The 17,010-nt window shown below is 43.6% G+C and overlaps 1 protein-coding gene across 14 annotated transcripts in view; it reads left to right on the top strand.

Annotated features, from left to right (window-relative positions):
- Positions 1 to 17,010, top strand: part of RUFY3 (RUN and FYVE domain containing 3) — a 47,476-nt gene that overhangs the window by 829 nt on the left and 29,637 nt on the right. Inside the window, exon 1 of one of the 14 annotated variants that reach the window (XM_051617737.1) lies at positions 5,510 to 6,730. The exons of 9 other annotated variants lie outside the window; for them this stretch is intronic. In XM_051617737.1, coding sequence (XP_051473697.1) covers positions 6,553 to 6,730 — 178 coding nt within the window. In that variant the 5' untranslated portion in view covers positions 5,510 to 6,552. Of the gene's footprint in view, positions 1 to 5,509; positions 6,731 to 16,636; positions 16,723 to 17,010 lie in introns of those variants that run through there. 4 more of the 14 variants (XM_051617740.1, XM_051617746.1, XM_051617745.1 and 1 more) reach the window with 4 other exon arrangements.

Below are 17,010 nucleotides of genomic sequence, written 5' to 3'. Positions count from 1 at the left end.
GGAGAGCTGTGCTACCTGTGCTCGGGTGGGCTGTGTTGGGTGGGAAGCAGTCTTCTGCTCCCTAAGTGTCTCACCTTCTTGTGGTGTATTAGGTGACCTGGAGTACTGTGAGATAGTTGTTGTGCCTGCTTTAAAACAAAGTATGTGTGTGGTTGCGTATAGAAGAGATCTTCTCTTGTCTATCTGTCTTGAAAATAACCAGTGGCCTCATCTTCTGGGCTTGGGCCAAGCCAGCTTTTTACCTTTGCTTTGTCTCCTTTTGTCTGTGTCCCAGGTGTGTATTCACTTACACATTAGCTGATTGTTTTGGGCTGGGTGATTTTTTTTTCCCCATTCCTTTTGCAGCTGAGTACTTTATTTAAGCCATTACTCAGCAGAGCTGTAACCAGTGAGGTAAGAAGTCAATTCCTGTAACTCCAAGAGCAGATGAAATGACCTGCCTTTGTTTTGAGCAATACAAAGGGCTGTCTCTGACCGCAAACTTTTGTCCACAATACAAAACTCCCTCTGCCTTGAGTTGTCATTTAAACTGATAGCTTCAGGTCAAAACCTTCATTTTTACATGATTTTTTTCCTAACCAGGAAATCTTTACCCACTGCAATCCTGTGGTGTGTGTGCGAGAGCTATTTCTGATAGAAAGAAACCTTTAAGAAAAGTATTTAGTCTTACCCATCATGTTTTTACCATTCAAACTTGGTTGTGAGAAGGTTTCTGTGTAGGTGTGGAGAAACTGAGACATCGAGGTGAGCAGCCTGTTTGTTTACAAGGAGTTAGTGTAAAAACTCCTTGGTTGAGCAGTGCTTTATTCCGTTTGTTAGCTTTACTCAGCAGTGGCTGTTCACATAAACTTTCTGAAAAAGCCTTCCAAAAGTTCCCTTGTTCTTTTCAGTCTCAGAGGTAGTAGCTGCCTGTGCAGTGTTGTCTGTCAAAGCAGTGATAGCAGTGTCTGAAGGGAGCAGCAGTCATAACCTATTTGCATGGTGTCTTGGACTCCGTTTCTCGTGGGCAAACTGTCTTCAAGTAACTTTTTTCATCATCCCTGGTTTGGTTGGTTTTGGTTGGTTTTTGTTTGGTTGGTTTTGGTTGGTTTTTGTTATGGTTTTTTTTTTTTTTTTCAGTTCTGATATCTGAAAAAGCAGTTTTAATTTGTTCATCATTAACCAGCAGAATCAGTGGATCTTGCTGTGAAGTTCCACTTGTTCACTGGCTGCCTTGGATAGCCCTTAAAGCAGTGGGTAGGTCTTCACTCTGGCTCAGAAAGGATGCTGTGTGTTTAACTGCTGAACTTGGTCCTCACTCCCTGTAGAGTAGGAGGCCTTGCAGGTGTTGTCACTTCTTGCATCTCCTCCCAATGGCAATTATTCTGTGCAGCACTGAGGTGTGGTGGCCTTAATCATGGTCTGTCTTATAAATATTGTCCTGCCTGCATTGGTGTGACTGAGGAGAGCCATGGGTGGCCTGTGGAGCCCAGTTTCATAGACTCTTCTCAAGTATCATTACTTCAAGTTGTCATCCTGTAAGAGAGCTCAGCATGGACTATTCTTGTTATGCTTCTCCTTGTTCTGTGGTAGTACCTGATGTGATTATTCATGTCTGCTTCCCTCAGTTCTTCAGTGCTGGAGTTATTTTTAGAGTGAAGATAAATCAAGGAGCATGAAGAAAGCTATTTTTGCATCCTGTGCATGTATTTATAAAAAAGTGATACACTCTATGAATGCTAATCTGTCCCTATGTAGCTGTAAACTGAAAGCAGTGATTAAAGTGAAGAGTGTTTGCTGCTGGATCATGAGCTCTTCCATTCAGTGCCTGAAGGCTGTCCTTTGCATGAATGGTAATGAAAATAATAACTCTGTATTGAAACTTCTGTGTTATAGTGAAGGCAGGGACCAATATACCAAAAAGTCAATATTTCAGAATATTTTAGAAGTTTATTTGAAGTGTCTTTTTTTTTTTCCCCTGTTACTATAAAATCAAACTGTTCTTTTGAGAGAGGTTTTGCCTCACTTGAATCTGTAAATAATATCTGTATATTTGACAGCAGATTAAAAAAAAAACAAACACCCTATTTGTCACCTACTCCAGGAATTAAGAAACTGTGCAGTTGGTTTTTGGGTCTTTCAAAGTTTCTTTTGCCCACTCATATTCTTAGTATGCAGAGTTCAAAGTGCCACTGTTGTTTGAGGTAGTGTTACATAGCTGTGCTGGCAGAAGAGTCAGAAATAGACTTTGAAACGTAGATGCTTTCTTACTCATTTTTTCCCTTTTGGTTAGAATCATAGAATCGTAGAATGAGAGATGGCTTGGAGAGAGGCTACTGGAGGAATGTGACCATGTGCTTTGTGGAATGGCAGCTCTGTTGGTTCTGGAACTGAGCATAACCCTGATACTGTTCTTCTAATCATAAGAAGTGGTACAGCTCTTGAGAGGTCTTACGGGTAGCTGGACGACATGTTGCTGAAGTTGAAGCTCAAGTGAAAGAGAGGGCATGAGAGCAAAAGTCCTGTTGGTAGGTTTGTTGGTTAGAAGCTTTCACATGTTGGACAAGAGCCTGGGCAGAAAAGAGGAAGATCAGAATTGTTTCACTTCAAAACATGATAGCTGCCTTACCAGGCTGTCAGGCTGCCTGCTCTGATGCAGCAGCCACAAACAGGTTCCAGGCTTTAGAAGATCTTGCAAGAACCTGAATTGCTCACAATTCACACTTGTCTTAGACTGTGATATAAAGGCCTGTGTTTCTTCATAATTCTTACCCTGTTTGCATGCAGTTACCTCTGGCATTGTAGTCTTCCTCAGAGGCTCTGAGCAGCTATTTTGGAGCTCATCTGTTACCATCAGACAGTTTCCTCCATTTGTATAGTGTGAGGGGCTTTTTTTATGGTTCTATGGTCTCTGGTGATTTTTAAATAACCAGAAGCAGCTCAATCATCTGAAGCAATAATCTCATCTGCCAACTTGGTCAATTTGCCATCTCTGAACAGTGATGGGGAAAAGCTTTTTCCTAACTATTGGAACTTGGCTTGCTGGCACTGGAAGTAAAACTCCACCCAAAGGTTGCCTCCGTAGTCCAGCAGGTTGTTTCAGAATTTGTTTGGGATTTATTCCTTGGATTATTCCGGTATGTTCAGCTTTGAAAGTAAAAATAATTTCCAGTACAGCTGAGGTTTCAAATACTAGTGGCTGATGGAGTGCTTTGCTTTCAGGTGGTTAGTCTTAAATTTCCAACTTGGTCAATTTCTAATTCTTTTATCTTGGAAAGATTATTGCAAAAAAACCCTGCCTTGTTCTGTAATGTAGCCAGAGCCTCTACTGGCTTCTGCCAAAGTGCTGCTAATGTGAGGATTCTGTTAGACCAGTCAAGGCTGGCTGACTCATTTGAGATTGAGAAAGTGGTTCTTCATTAAGAACCTCCTCTTCATTTATACCTACACTTAGTTGTCTTTTGTCCTTTGACTACTTGAATCATGGTGGAGCTTTGTCACTTGCACGGTAGCTTTTTTACAGATACAAACAGGATGTCTTTCTTTTGTGTCTTTATAAGATGCTGTGTTGCCTTGAGCATGGGATAGGGGACGGTTTTCTTTTCCACGTGGTGATAAAACGCTCATGGGTCAGGAAGTGATAGGATAGTTTCTGTTTGGGGCTTTTTTGTTTTTATTTTCTGAGTAGAGTTGTGAATTCAGCCATGTACAGGAGCCTGGAGATTATAATCTCCTCTGCACAGTGTAAGAGTTCTTAGGTCTTCAGATACCCATATCTAAACTCTGCAAGAAAAAGCAAGTCAGCTTGAAAAGTAAGTTCTGAACTTGCCATTGTTTTAGAAACATCAACTATAATTCATCAGTGTCTCTAGGTGTATGCATACTTCATATAATTTTTGCTTTGTAGAGGAATAAAAGTTACAGTTTTACAGAGGTGAAGTAGTTTGTTTTAAGGTGGCAGTTGTTCAAAATCTCTTGGGTGTAGCTTGTGTCTAAAGCTTTCTTTTGGGCAAAACATACTAATAAACTGAAATTAATGAAAGCTGACAAATATTTTTTAAGTACTTTCAATTTGGAATATTTGGAGCAGGAACATTGCATAAAGGAACTTGAAAATACAATGGAGCTGGAAGGGGGAGACTGGCTTGTTTTCTTTCTTCATGGTAAGAAGCAGCAAAGTGGCATTAAAGAACCAGTTGAACAGTGACTTTAATTTTTTGCCAAAACTCCACTGTGATCCATTGACCATCCACTGTGAGGGTCACACCTCATGCTGTTTGTACTTCTCATTGTTTCAAAGCAAAAAAAACCTTAAACTGTTAATTAGGTGTGATAATAGCTTGCACAATAGCTTATAATAGTTTGTTGATTCTAAAGGGCTTACTTGGATTATTTGCTGTTCGTTTGGATGTTGCAAAAGAGTAGCAAGAGAGGAGTGAGCAGCTGTTCTGTGGTAGCTGCTTATATATTGCAGCTTTCACTGGTTTTAGGAGTGCTACAATAGGAATGCAAAAACTGGAGGTTGTCATTGTGGAAAGGATGAATAAATATCATAGGAGTTAAAATGCTGTCAGCATGTTTAGGGAGAAGGAACAATAGCAACTGTTGTAGTCTGTGAAATAATTCTCCTTTGCATCACTGGAATAATATTCTGCATGGCTCTTTGTTTTAGTCCGGTGGGGGGAAAGAATTGCTGAGTCAAAATGATATGCACCAAGCAGGAAGTTTTCACTGAAAGCAACTGCTTCCTCTTCCCTGTTAGAAATAACAGCTCTTAACTTTTTTTTTGTTTTGTTTTATGAGGTTTTTAACATAATGGATGCTTATTTTCAAAAAGCTATGTGCGTCGACATAGTTCTGCATGGAGTGATTAGTGTTTGGATTTCACATCCCTAAGAAATAAGCACTCATCCTTTTGAGTCTTTCTCTAGGGAAGAAAAAGTACAGAGTAATTGAGGCCCTGCGCGCTAACAATTTATATGTTCACTTTTTTGGTGAATGGTCAGCATGCTCTGAATCTACACAGGAAGGGCCTAGGCATCCCTTTCAGTTGGATGCTACACTTCTGCTCTCCACAAATGCACTGGAGCCACAGAGGAATAAAGATGAGCTAGGGTGTTGTTGCCTCGTATCATCGTTGAAGTGGGTGGAGGTATCATGTCCCGTGCCCTGGTTAAATAATGACCTTGGGAATAAGAAGGATGTCAGTGAACTGGGACCTCTTGTCCCCAAGAGGTGGGGCTGAGTGGGCTGGGGACACAGAGGAGATGCAGCCAGCCTGGAAGGGACAGGGCAGCACAGTGCTGTTGTCTTTTTCTGGAGAGACTGGAAGCCTGTTTCTCTGCCTGCTGAGATGTAATATGGCTTTGTCAGCCTCATCTGAGCAGTAGCAGTTTTCAGATCAGGCTTTTAAAGTGTAAGATTCACTCGGGTAGCTATGTGTGTTTGTGGTGGTGTCCCTCATTGTTCTTCCCTGTTCATGTGCCCTCCAAAAAGCAAAGAGGCTTAATCCTCTTTGCTGAATGCTCAGAGCCAGGCCCTTTTTTCCTTCTTTCCCTGAGAGGGGAATCCATCCATTTATTGCAGAGGAATTCCAGAGCTCATTTATTCCAGAAGAATAAATCCATCCTAACAATTTTTTTTTTTCATGTGGAAATCTTAGTGCAAAGGTACCCGTTGAGAGGGTCGCACAGCAAATAAAACACAAACTGCAACTTGCAGACCTGCTGTGAAAACAAAGGTGTTCCTTTGATTCACGTCCTGACATCCCGGCATGTGAAAGGAATACAAATGTGGCTTTGTATTCCCGGCACTGCTACTCTGTGTTCCTCTGTGGTATGGAGAGGGTGGGTGAGAAACCTGAGTGGTCCTTGCTCCCAAATGGACCGGCACAGCCTGAGAAGATGCTGGGGATGAGGAGAGCCTGATTATTGCCATCCCTGCACCAGCAGCGTGAGGAAGCATCCTGGGAGCTGCCTGCCCGAGGCTCCCAGCAGCTGATCACATGAGCCTGCATGCTCAGCTCTCTTCATTAGTCAGCCATTTTGGTCAACACCCTGCTCACTGCGCACAGCCAATCCTGGCAGCACTGGCTGCCCTGGCTCGCCTGGGAAGAAAGGGACCAGCACTTGGATTTCAGAAGACCTGGATATCTCTCTCTGCAGTCTTCCTCTCTTTTTGCTTGGGTAATCATCAGAGGAAGCTGTTCTTTTTATTCCTTCTGCTTTTTTTTTAGTTATATTTTTTTTATAAAAAGATTTTTGCCTTTTTTTTACTTTGCCTCCTGTCTTGGATGCAGAAGCCAGGTTTTCTGTGGTTGCTTAGGATCAATAGCCTCTAGCCCAGCTGAAGACAACAACAACTGTTGGTGGAAAGGAAGGGAGGAAGAGACGAGCGTGAAGGAGCAGCGTTTCTACCTTGCTTGATATATGAAAAGGCCAGAGCAGTCTGGGCTATCCTGAACATACCAGCGAGATATTTCTGATTTTCTTCTTCAGAAAGCTTTTCTTTTTACTTCTTTTTTTTTTTTTTACCCCCTTACCCCCCCGTTGTTGTTGTACCAGCTGAGTCATCATGTCGGCTCTGACGCCTCAAAGCGACATGCCAACCCCCACCACAGACAAGATCACTCAGGCTGCCATGGAGACCATCTATCTTTGCAAATTCCGAGTGTCGATGGATGGAGAATGGCTCTGCTTGCGCGAGCTGGACGACATCTCACTGACACCCGACCCAGAGCCAACCCATGAAGGTACAGTCCAGTTCCCTGCCTCGGGATCCCTGCAGCTGGCGCGTTGTTAGAACTGCTGCATGAGTTGGGAGGGGGTGTCTCTAGGACAAGCTGCTCTGGTCCTGCCTGCAGAACCTGACATAATAGAAAAAGTCAAACTGGTGGTTCACATTGCCCGAGGGTTTGGTGGGTCTTCTGCACTCCACCCCTTTGAGACAGGTTTGTGCTTAATAGTTATTTTCTAAGATGCGTCTGGAAAGATCAGGTTTGTGCATCTCAGGAATGTCTGCTTAGTGATACATTTAATCATGATTTGACTCTGAAAAGGGGGTTGTAGCTCTGTTGATCAGCTGTCAGCTTCTACAAATGGAGCATACTGGGAAAACGCAGGCCTTTGGCTGTGTAGGGTCAGTGGGGAGTTTTTGGAAAGCCCCAAGTGATTACCCAGTTACGCCTGTTGTCAGGTGCTGGTACCATCCCAGGTCTTCCAGCTCGCTTCTCTTGAGTGTGCTGTTTATAGTGGCTTGGAAACCTGAAAAGTGGAGGGGCAACACCTCTTTCTTCTTGAAAAAGGATTTGTGATCTGGGTTGATGGTGAAAACAGTTTAATATCAGGTCATGTAAAATGAGGATTGAAAGCTTTGTGAGAACTAAGAGCACAAGAGGACATCCATGCATTGTTCTACCAATAGAAAAAGTGGGGAGATATGAAGAATTTCTGCAGGAATTTTACAGAGTAGGCAGTGCTCCTCTGGTCACCCAACATTGCCAGGCTCTGAGTGGCCTTTGCTGGATGCTGAGCATCTTTTGGTCTTAGAGCAAGGGGGGCTCCATCTTTTCACACCTGGCCCTTTTCCCATAACTGCTGAAGTGAGGTTCTACCAGGTAGTCTTGCTTGACCTGTTGGAGTCTGGCTTGTCAAGTCGGTAATGTTTATTGTCAGTATATTGTCATCTTGCTGGATGAGACAAGGCGTGGTGAGGATTTGAGCTTCACAATTAATTCCCAGGTGATAATTTAATTTCCATTTGCCAGCTGCTTTCAGTGGTAGCAGCCCTTGGGTTTGGACTTGCTTGCCAAATACTTAGTCACGCAGTGGGTTACTAGATAGAGGTTTCAAAAGCAGATACCAGTGCTCCCTCTGAAGCATGTCCCAGGGTGGTGTTGCAGGCTTGGGAAAGCAGAACCAGAGTGGTGAGTAAAGGGTAAGCCAAGGGTGCAGTAATTCAGCTGACGTCCAATTCCTGTGTTCTTAAATGTGGCACAGGCTTGCCCAGACCTTGCTTGATCTTGCATGTTTTTGGACTTTGATGGTTATTTTAACAGTATGTCCTAGTGTAGGTGGATTGATTTTTTTTATTATTTTTTTTTTTAAATATATTATCTCCATCACTTTCCCTCATAAATGGTAACTCTTTTGACTGGTCATGTAGTTAGTAAATGACCTTCTGAGCATACTAGGGTTCATCATCTCCTAGTGTAGCCTGGAAAATCTCTTCAGTCACACCATGATTCAGTTCATTAGATCCTTATTTTTGTAAGTCTCTCTTCTCTGTTCACCTTCTTGCTCTGAGCAAGCTCAAGGAGAAGGCAGGCTTGGATGAATGTAGTGTCTGTCATACAGCTTTTCTAGGTTGCCTTTCTCAAATATGTTGAATATGTCCTCACAGTGTACAAATGACACTCTTGTATGCCTAAGTAAACAAGTCAAACACTAACACTATACTAACCCTTCTGCAAAGCTAGAGGAATAAAGCTGTAATTACACCCACTCTCTTTTACTCAAGTATCAGAAAGGATTAGAAAATACTATTTGCTGGTTTCATTGCCATGTTGTTCAACTTGTGTCAAAAATGAGTTTAAAAAAAAAAGGAGCTGTATCATACCAACCTGTATGGAGAAGTTCATACACTCATAAATTAAGGTTGTTCTGGGTGAGGGCTTGAGCCTGAGTTGTGTTTTTGCCAGCTATAAGGTCAGGAAAGAGTGTTCATAATAGGAAAGCTGACACAGCTTTATCCCTAGTGGTGCTACTGCATCTGCACTGCTGCTGTGCCTGTGAGCATGGGCTGAGAGCACAGAATGGTGGGGCTTACAGGCACCGAGTCCTTGTCTGAGAGGAAAAGCAGGTGGCTCAGGGCCTGTCTTGTAACGTCTCGACAAAACTGATGCAGAAAGCTAGGGACTGTGAAGAAATAAAAAACAACCACCAGACAAAAAAGGCTCTAGAGTTCTGCCACAGGCATAACAAAAGGTTGCTTTTTTTTTCCTTATAATTGAAGACATGTAAAAATTAATAAATTGAAGTAGCAAATCCAACAGTTCAAAGGAGGATTTGAAGCTTCCAGTTGCTATCCCACAGTTCTTGCTGCTTTTGGAGAGTTGTGTTTGCCCCTGGTCTCTCTTGCTCCATGATGTGCTGTGCGTCCAGCCCACAAGCTGCCTTCCTGCCTTCTTCCTTCTCTCCATGCACCCTTTGTCCTAAGGATGAACAGAAACTGTGTTCCCAGCCTTGCCTTGTAGATGTCTGTACCCATCCTTGTGTCCCAGAGCTGCCAGCCAGCCTGTGGTGTCATAACAAGGAGAGGAAGGCAGCAGTTCTGGGCAGTGAGGAAGTAAGAAGAGAAGACAAAGGGCCAAGAACAGAACAGCACGCCGGATGGAGAAGGTTTAAAATGCAATGTGGAAATAAGGTTTTGATTCTCGAGGCTTGTGACTGCCATGCCATGCTGCTGGGCTGCTCTGGTGCAGTGCCCTAGGAGAACTTGGTTGTTAATTGTGTGGGAAACAGGCAATCCTGAGCTTCTCCTCTGGTGGGTTCCCAGCTTTTGCAGCTGAGTTGTCTTACAGGCCTTACACCTTCATGCTTTGCTTCATACGGTTGGCTGTGGTGGGAGTTTCCACTTCGCTGTTTTTAAAGTTGCTTTGTTTTTTTTCCTTGCAGTTATATCAAGGATAGGGCAAAAAGGTAAAATATCTGAGAAAACCGAATTGCTGCTAAATCTGCAGTACATTTTTTTCTTTCCAATGGAAGTAAAATTTTGTTAATTTTTTAATTAAGGGTTTGTTAATAGGGGTTAGTTTTATTATTTCTCCTTTTTGTTGATTTGTTTTTTAAAGCACATTACTTAGAAATGACAGTTTAAATTCACAGGAGGAGGCTCAAGTAAGTTGTTATTACCTACTCAGGTTTGATATCCCTCAGCAGAACACTGTTTTAATTCCAATGAGAGAGGGGCATGAGAAGAAGAGTTCCAAGGGTGCCAGATTTTAGAGCTGGGAAGTGAAGGGGAGAAAGAGGCAGATTGCTGTGCTTTCTGATGGTGACCCAAGGACTCCCCAAGCAGAGAGGCAGAAACTGCAGGTGATGCTTATTCTTTCTAAGGCCAGGCTTGCTGTTAGCCCATTCCTCAGGATGCTCTTTGCCAGAGCCTTCTCTGGAATAATCCCATTGGAGGCCAATTTTGTGATAGGAGCTGGAGGGACAGGGAGGGAGCATAATAGCAGTTGCAGTCTAGCTCATTGATGTTTGAAAACCACAGGCATCCTCCTTTGGTGGTGCTGGTTTCTAATAAAACCTGGCCAAATTCTGCTACTTCTTAAGCCAAAGGCAAAATACTTTGGGAAACACATTCTGATCTGAGATTGAAACAATGTAAACTTGGAGTAATTCCATCCGTGCCACAGAGTTAGAGTTTCTGATTGTAACTCTGAGCAAATCTTAAATTTTATTCAGATTGGGAGCAGCATGTAGCAGAAGTGTTTAGTTACTCAGTTTCTTGCAACTCTGTGTATTCAATATAGCATGTAACATGGAGACTGAATTTAACAATAAAAGCCACTAATTTTCAACTGTTTGGAACAGTTCTGTGAGTATGAAAATAAGCTGCTATGTACTATAAATCTGCTTGTCTTGGAAAAGGAGATTTTCTTGAACAGTGCTTCTTATTAGATAACTGGAACTTTACTGGGCTGTACAGGCATCACAGAATGAGATGTGACCCTGGTGGCTTTTAAGCTCTTGTTTGTTTGCAGTAGGTATATTGATCATTGAGGCACCTCTAGGGACTGAGGTGTGAAAAACGTATTGGTTGTGTTTCTGTAGCACACCCGTGTGCATGTACCAAAATAAAATGAGAAATTTCCCACAGCAGTTACATACTTCCCTCAGGAGAGAGGCTGGTTGTGGAGAAATATTCCATGTAACTCCACATGGTTGCAACACAGAAATGCCTGATGTGGGAACAGGAGTAGCCCCCCAGTACAAGGACAAGGAGTAAAGCTTAGGTTGGGATTACACTGTTAATGTGATGTACATTAGCTCTTGTCCAATACACGTGATGGAAAGTGCTCCTGGAAATCCCAAATCCCCTGTATGTTGTGTTTTTTTTTTTCTTCCTTTTTATCTCCTCCCAGTTTGCTGAAGATCCACATTGCTATTTCAGTTAGTGCAGTGCAAGCCTTAACTTGAGGCAAAATGTCCTCGGGGTAGAAAAAATGGTTATGTCAGTGTGTGAGCCTGATGCTGCCAGGTGAGGAGTAGCATGTGTTAAAACAAGAGGAATGACAGTGGCCTTGAAAGAAAGTGACCTCATAACAGGTTACGAGGTTGAGGGGATAGGCAGACACTGGAATAGGTTGCCCAGGGAGATTGTGGCTCCCCCTCCCTGGAGGTGTTTAAGGAGGTGTTAGAATCATAGAATGAATCATACAAGGGTGAAGGTTGGAAGGGACCTTGAAGATCATCAGGTTCCAACCTTCCTGCTATAAGCAGGGACACCTTCTGCTAGACTATGTTGCTTCAAGCCCCATCCAACCTTCACCCTTGTATGATTCATTCTATGATTCTAACAGTTTTAACTAAAAATACTGCAATCAATTGTTACATGAGTAAGAAGAGCCCAGGCTGTTGGCCCTGTGATGTCAGGCAAAGCAGTTCTGGGCAATGGGATGCTGGGTAAGGATGGGTGATCTGAGAGGACAGAGATGGTAGGAACACAATGCTGAAACTCTTTGCTGGTCACTTTTCTTTGTCAGCACTTCTTGAGCCATCTGATTTGCAAATCTAATCTGAAAAAATTAATTACATACATGCAGTGATATTAACAGCATCTACTTAATTTTCTTGCTAGACTGCTTTAATTATTAAATATCTGTATTACTAGATACTTGTATCATTTATCATTCCTAAGATAACAAATGTGAGGTAGTGGAATGTATGTTGGGGAGAAAAGGACATCCAAGGAGAGTGTAGGACCCTCTCCTGAAGGAAGCAGGTGAGGTAGCAACACAGGATATTGAGAAGGCTGAGATCCTCAATGACTTCTTTGCTTCAGTCTTCTCTGGCAAGTGCTCCAACCTCAACACAAAGGCCACAGAAGGTGAAAGCAGGGACTGGGAGAATGAATTACCCCCCACCGTAGGTGTAGAGCAGGTTCATGACCTGAAGGTGCATAAATCGATGGGACCTGATGGCGTTCACCCACGGGGCCTTGAGGGAGCTGATGGATGAAATTGCTAAGCCTCTGTCCATCATATTTGAGAGGTCATGGCAGTCTGGTGAGGTTCCCACTGATTGGAAGCAAGGGAACACAGCCCCTATTTTTAAAAAGGGGAAAAAGGAAGACCCAGGGAACTACAGGCTGGTCAGTCTTACCTTTGTGCCTGGCCAGGTCATGGAGCAGATCCTCCTGGAAAGTCTGCTAAGGCACACAGAAAATAAAGAGGTGATTGGTGACAGCCAACATGGCTTCACTAAGGGCAAGTCATGCCTGACCAATCTGGTGGCCTTCTACAACAAGGCTGCAGAGATGGTGGATGCTGGCAGAGCAGCTGACATCATCTACCTGGATTTGTGTGAGGTGTTTGACACTGTCCCACGTGACATCCTGGCCTCCAAACTGACAAGGCATGGATTTGACAGATGGACCACTCGGGGGATAAGAAGTTGGCTGGATTGCCCCACCCAGAGAGTTGTGGTCAATGGCTCAATGTCCAAATGGAGGCAGGTGAGGAGTGGTGTCCCTCAGGGGTCAGTACTGGGACCAGTGCTGTTCAACATCTTTGTTGGAGACATGGACAGTGGGATGGAGTGTCTCCTCAGCAAGTTTGCTGACAAAACCAAGCCATGAGGTGTGGTTGACATCCAAGAGGGAAGGGACACCATCCAGAGGGACCCTGACAGGCTGGAGAAGTGGGCCAGTGCCAACCTCGTGAAGTTCAACAGGGGCAAGTGCAGGGTCCTGCACCTGGGTTGGTGCAACCCCAGGCACAAATGCAGGCTGGGGGGAGAATGGCTGGAGAGCAGCCCTGAGGAGAAGGACTTGGGGGTGGGAGAAGATGAGAAGCTCGACATGAGCCACCAGTGAGCGCTGGAGCCCAGAGACCAACCCATCCTGGTCTGCATCAAAAGAAGTGTGGCCAGGGAGGGGATTCTGCCCTTCTGCTCTGCTCCAGTGAGACCCCACCTGGAATACTGTGTACAGTTCTGGGGCCCTCAGCACGAGAAAGATACAGACCTGTTGGAGAGGGTCCAGAGAAGGGCCACAAAAATGATCAAAGGCAGCAGCTCTGCTCTGGAGACAGGCTGAAGAGTTGGGGCTGTTCAGCCTGGAGAAGAGAAGGCTCTAGGGAGACCCTACAGCACCTTCCAGTGCTTGAAAGGGCCTACAGGAAAGCTGGGGAGGGGCTTTTCATCAGAGAAGACAGTGATAGGACAAGGGGTGATGGTTTTAAACAGAGAGGGGAGATTTAGGTTAGATATTAGGAAGAAATTACTCACTCTAAGGGTGGTGAGGAACTGGAATGGGTTGCCCATGGAGGTTATTGATGCCCCCTCCCTGGAGGTGTCCAAGGTCTTCCAGGTTGGAAGAGGTTTTGTGCAACCTGATCTAGTGGTGGGGTTCTCTGCTCATGGCAGGGGGGTTGGAACTCATGATCTTTAAAGTCCCTTCCAACCTTAGTGATTCTGTGATTCTAAATAAATATAATAATGTGCCTATATAATTCAGTTTCATGACAGAACTAATATTTGTCCATACAAAAAGCAGCATTCTAGCCTTCATGAGAGAAATGCCAAGAATGCAATTTATCCTGCATATTCAATTTTTCTCAGTAGGCTCCTCTGCTTTCCCTGGTGTTGTGGGATACTCTGGCCCAAAAAAGAACAGGAATCTTAAAAGTTAAAATCAGACAATCCTATGATTAACCTTCTAAAGATCACACATGTCAGCATTTCTTCTATCATCCCTCTTTTGAACAAGGGCAGTATGTTTTCTCTTTAGGGCATAGTGAAGCATAGCTGATAGGGAAATGATCAGTTATGCTGATACTGATGGTTGCTGTGGAATTTCACTTAAAACTTTGAAGTGCCTTTGAATGACTGTGAGAAGTGCTGCTATAACTCCTGGCATCATGGGAATGAGGCATGGAGAAGCAAGCTTCTCTTTCCTTTCTGCAGGAAAAAAGAGTTCCTGGAGTGCTTTGAATATAGGGCTTAGATAAAAGTAAGATGTTGAGTAAAAACAGGGGGTGGGAGAAAACCCCCTCTTGTTGCTTAGCTGATTGGGTTGGTTCACTTGATCATCATCCCAGTTCCTGTGTTTGTTTTTCAGTCGTAAGTAACTTGCCAGAGCTTTTTTAGGTCCTATTTTAACGGTGTCAGTCGTTTTTTCTTCTTTCCTCAGAAGGTGGTTCAATCACCGCAAATCCCCAGGCAGGAGCTAGCAGATTTAACACGACTGTGCTGCCTGAAGGCAGCCTGGTTGTCTTTTCCTGGGATTGACTTTTAGCTGCTAATGAGTTTAGTGTTTATCTCTGCTTCTGTTGAGGGCAAGCTTAAAAAAATAACCCCTGTCCTTATCAGTAAACAGAACATGGGGACCCTGGTCTTGTTAGGTTTTTGTTTATAGTTCTTCAGCTGAGTTAATGTTTTCTGTAAGCCTCTGGATCAAAAGGAGCAGGTTGGTCCCAAGCCTTTCAGAAGCAGCATAACTGACATCTCACTGGTGTTGAGTGCTTTCTGGACCAGGCTGCCTTTTCACTTCCCAGAATTGATGCTGGGTTTTTGATATATATTTTTTTTTTTCTGACTTCTCAGCTCTCCATATGCATTTGATAAGAACTTCCTTTCTTGAAAAAAAAAAAAAAATCCAACAAAACCCCAGCCCAACCAGATCCTGCCCTATTAAGTCTGTCTTTGGAGGAACTTGATTTCTCATACCATGCTTGGACACTATTAAAAGGATGAGTGGTTTGATTGCTTTGTTCTGAGTGTCTTTGTTTACACATGAAAAAATGCCACAGCTATGCAAGACCTTTGGAGCATTCTGTCCTAGTTGGACTCAGAAGGTATTTTCTGGGGGGGTGGGGGAAGAGAAAGAGAGAACATGAACAGAAAATCAATGGTGTGTATTGGGGAAACTATCAAGCTGCATGTTTTTTGTGATTTATTTTTTATTTATTTGTGTGTTAAGGTTTCTTTCCTCACTGCTGTTCACTGGAAATTCCAGACAAGTGGGGGAAACTGTACAGTGTAAAAGAAGAAATGAAGTGTATGCAAACTGCAGTTAGATGAAGAAATAAAGGAAACCATGAAGGAAAGTGCTAACTAGCTGTGTGTATTTGCTGCTAACTCTCTACGAATCCCACAGTGCCTTTGTGCCAATATAAATTCTTGCAAGCATTTCTTGCTAGAAGGAGGATCAGATTATTGCATGTAAGGATATAAGAGAAGAAAATATTTGTGACTCCAGTGGACACTTGTCTGTGAGAGTTACAGGACTCACTTGCTAAGGGTTTGTTTTGTTGTTAGCTTTTTTCAATAATTAAAGCTTGCTTTTTAATGTGAAGTGGGTAGCAGTTGTCCAGATACAGCCAACAGAGTCATGTGAGGGTTCTTGCACCTTGCAGTGAAATGTAGCCCAGAAGTTCTGTGCTGTGGGGTATTGCACTGCTTGGATTGTGCTGGCCTAATGCAGTGAAGTGCTTTCCTATGTTGATTTTAAAATATATATAAAATAAAAAAATCCAAGCGATGAGAAAACAACAGATGTTCTTTGTATAAGCCTCGTTACCTGTTATTAACAGCTGGCATAGTTGGTTGGAGGTTTTGGGTGGGTTTGGATATGGAGCTGAGCAAAGAAAGGCTTAGAGGAGTAGAGAGCTGGAAGCTATGTGGGAGGGGCTTGCAGAGACAAAATGAAAGCAAGAAAGATCAAGTGAAGCCTGGCAATTTTCTGTGTCCCTGTTACCAAGCTAATGGTAAATCTGTGTTTGGTTATGAGGTGTTCTTCACTGTTTACATTTTAGATTAAGGAAAAATCCCAATCTCATTGTTAGATAAAAGACAATTTAGAGATGGTGTCTGGCTTCAATCTCCGTACACAGGTAGGGATTCTGGGATGATCAGAATCTGGGTCTGATCTTTGCATGTGATGGAAACTGATGTTAAATAATTGCCTGTGCAGCAAGGTTCTCAACTAATTCACTGTCAGACATCCTTGAAATCCAGCTAGAGAATACTGGTTGTGTTAGCTTGTTTATGTAGTGTTTTTACACTAAGGATTTTCTGCAGATACTGACTTTCTCCATTGCACTAACATCTGCATTTGAAGTCCTTAAAAAAAAAAAAAAAGGTGAAAGGAGTGGAAGTGGCCCATGAGTCATGAGTTCTTGTTGTAGCACTCCAAGGTAAGAGTGCAGTAGGATCCAAGAAAGCATCAGAGACATGTCTACCACTGCCTTGTGAGCTAAGGAAAGTCTCCTGAACCTACAGGTATTTAGACTTCATTTTTTTCCATAAATGCAGTGACTGACTGTTGTGTTTGCTAGCCAGCACTGGCTCCTGCAGCAGGAAGAGGATGCTGAGAGCTCTTCTGTGGGAGGGAGCAGGTCCTGGTGTTCTGTGTACTTTGCTCAGGACTTTGGCACAGTTGGCTTGGAAAGGGGAATAGAGCCTTTCTTGTGCTTTGGAGGTTCAGCAGTTGGAAGTTAGCGCTGAGGAGAGAAGGCATGTAAGTAGGGAGCTGCAGATCCTGCAGGGATCAGACCCTCTGCAGCTTCCTCTGGCTTTGTTGGCTGGGGTTGGAACTGGGGAGTTAGTGGGTGTGCTGAAACGTGTTTTCCTTGTCCTGCCTGCTTCTCTCCCAGGACACCTAGCTCCTCCCAGTGCCTGTCAGCCATCTGCAGGCTCCCAGCAAGGAATGCTTGCCCCATGGGGGCCTTAGTGAACCATCCCAGAATGACGGCATAAAACCTGTGCCCCATGTCCAGGCTGGGGTCAGATCACCTTGGGGGCATGG

The sequence above is a fragment of the Apus apus genome, chromosome 4, assembly GCF_020740795.1.
Source record: "Apus apus isolate bApuApu2 chromosome 4, bApuApu2.pri.cur, whole genome shotgun sequence".
Lineage (NCBI taxonomy): Eukaryota > Metazoa > Chordata > Aves > Apodiformes > Apodidae > Apus > Apus apus.
This window is presented reverse-complemented; position numbering and strand designations above follow the sequence as displayed.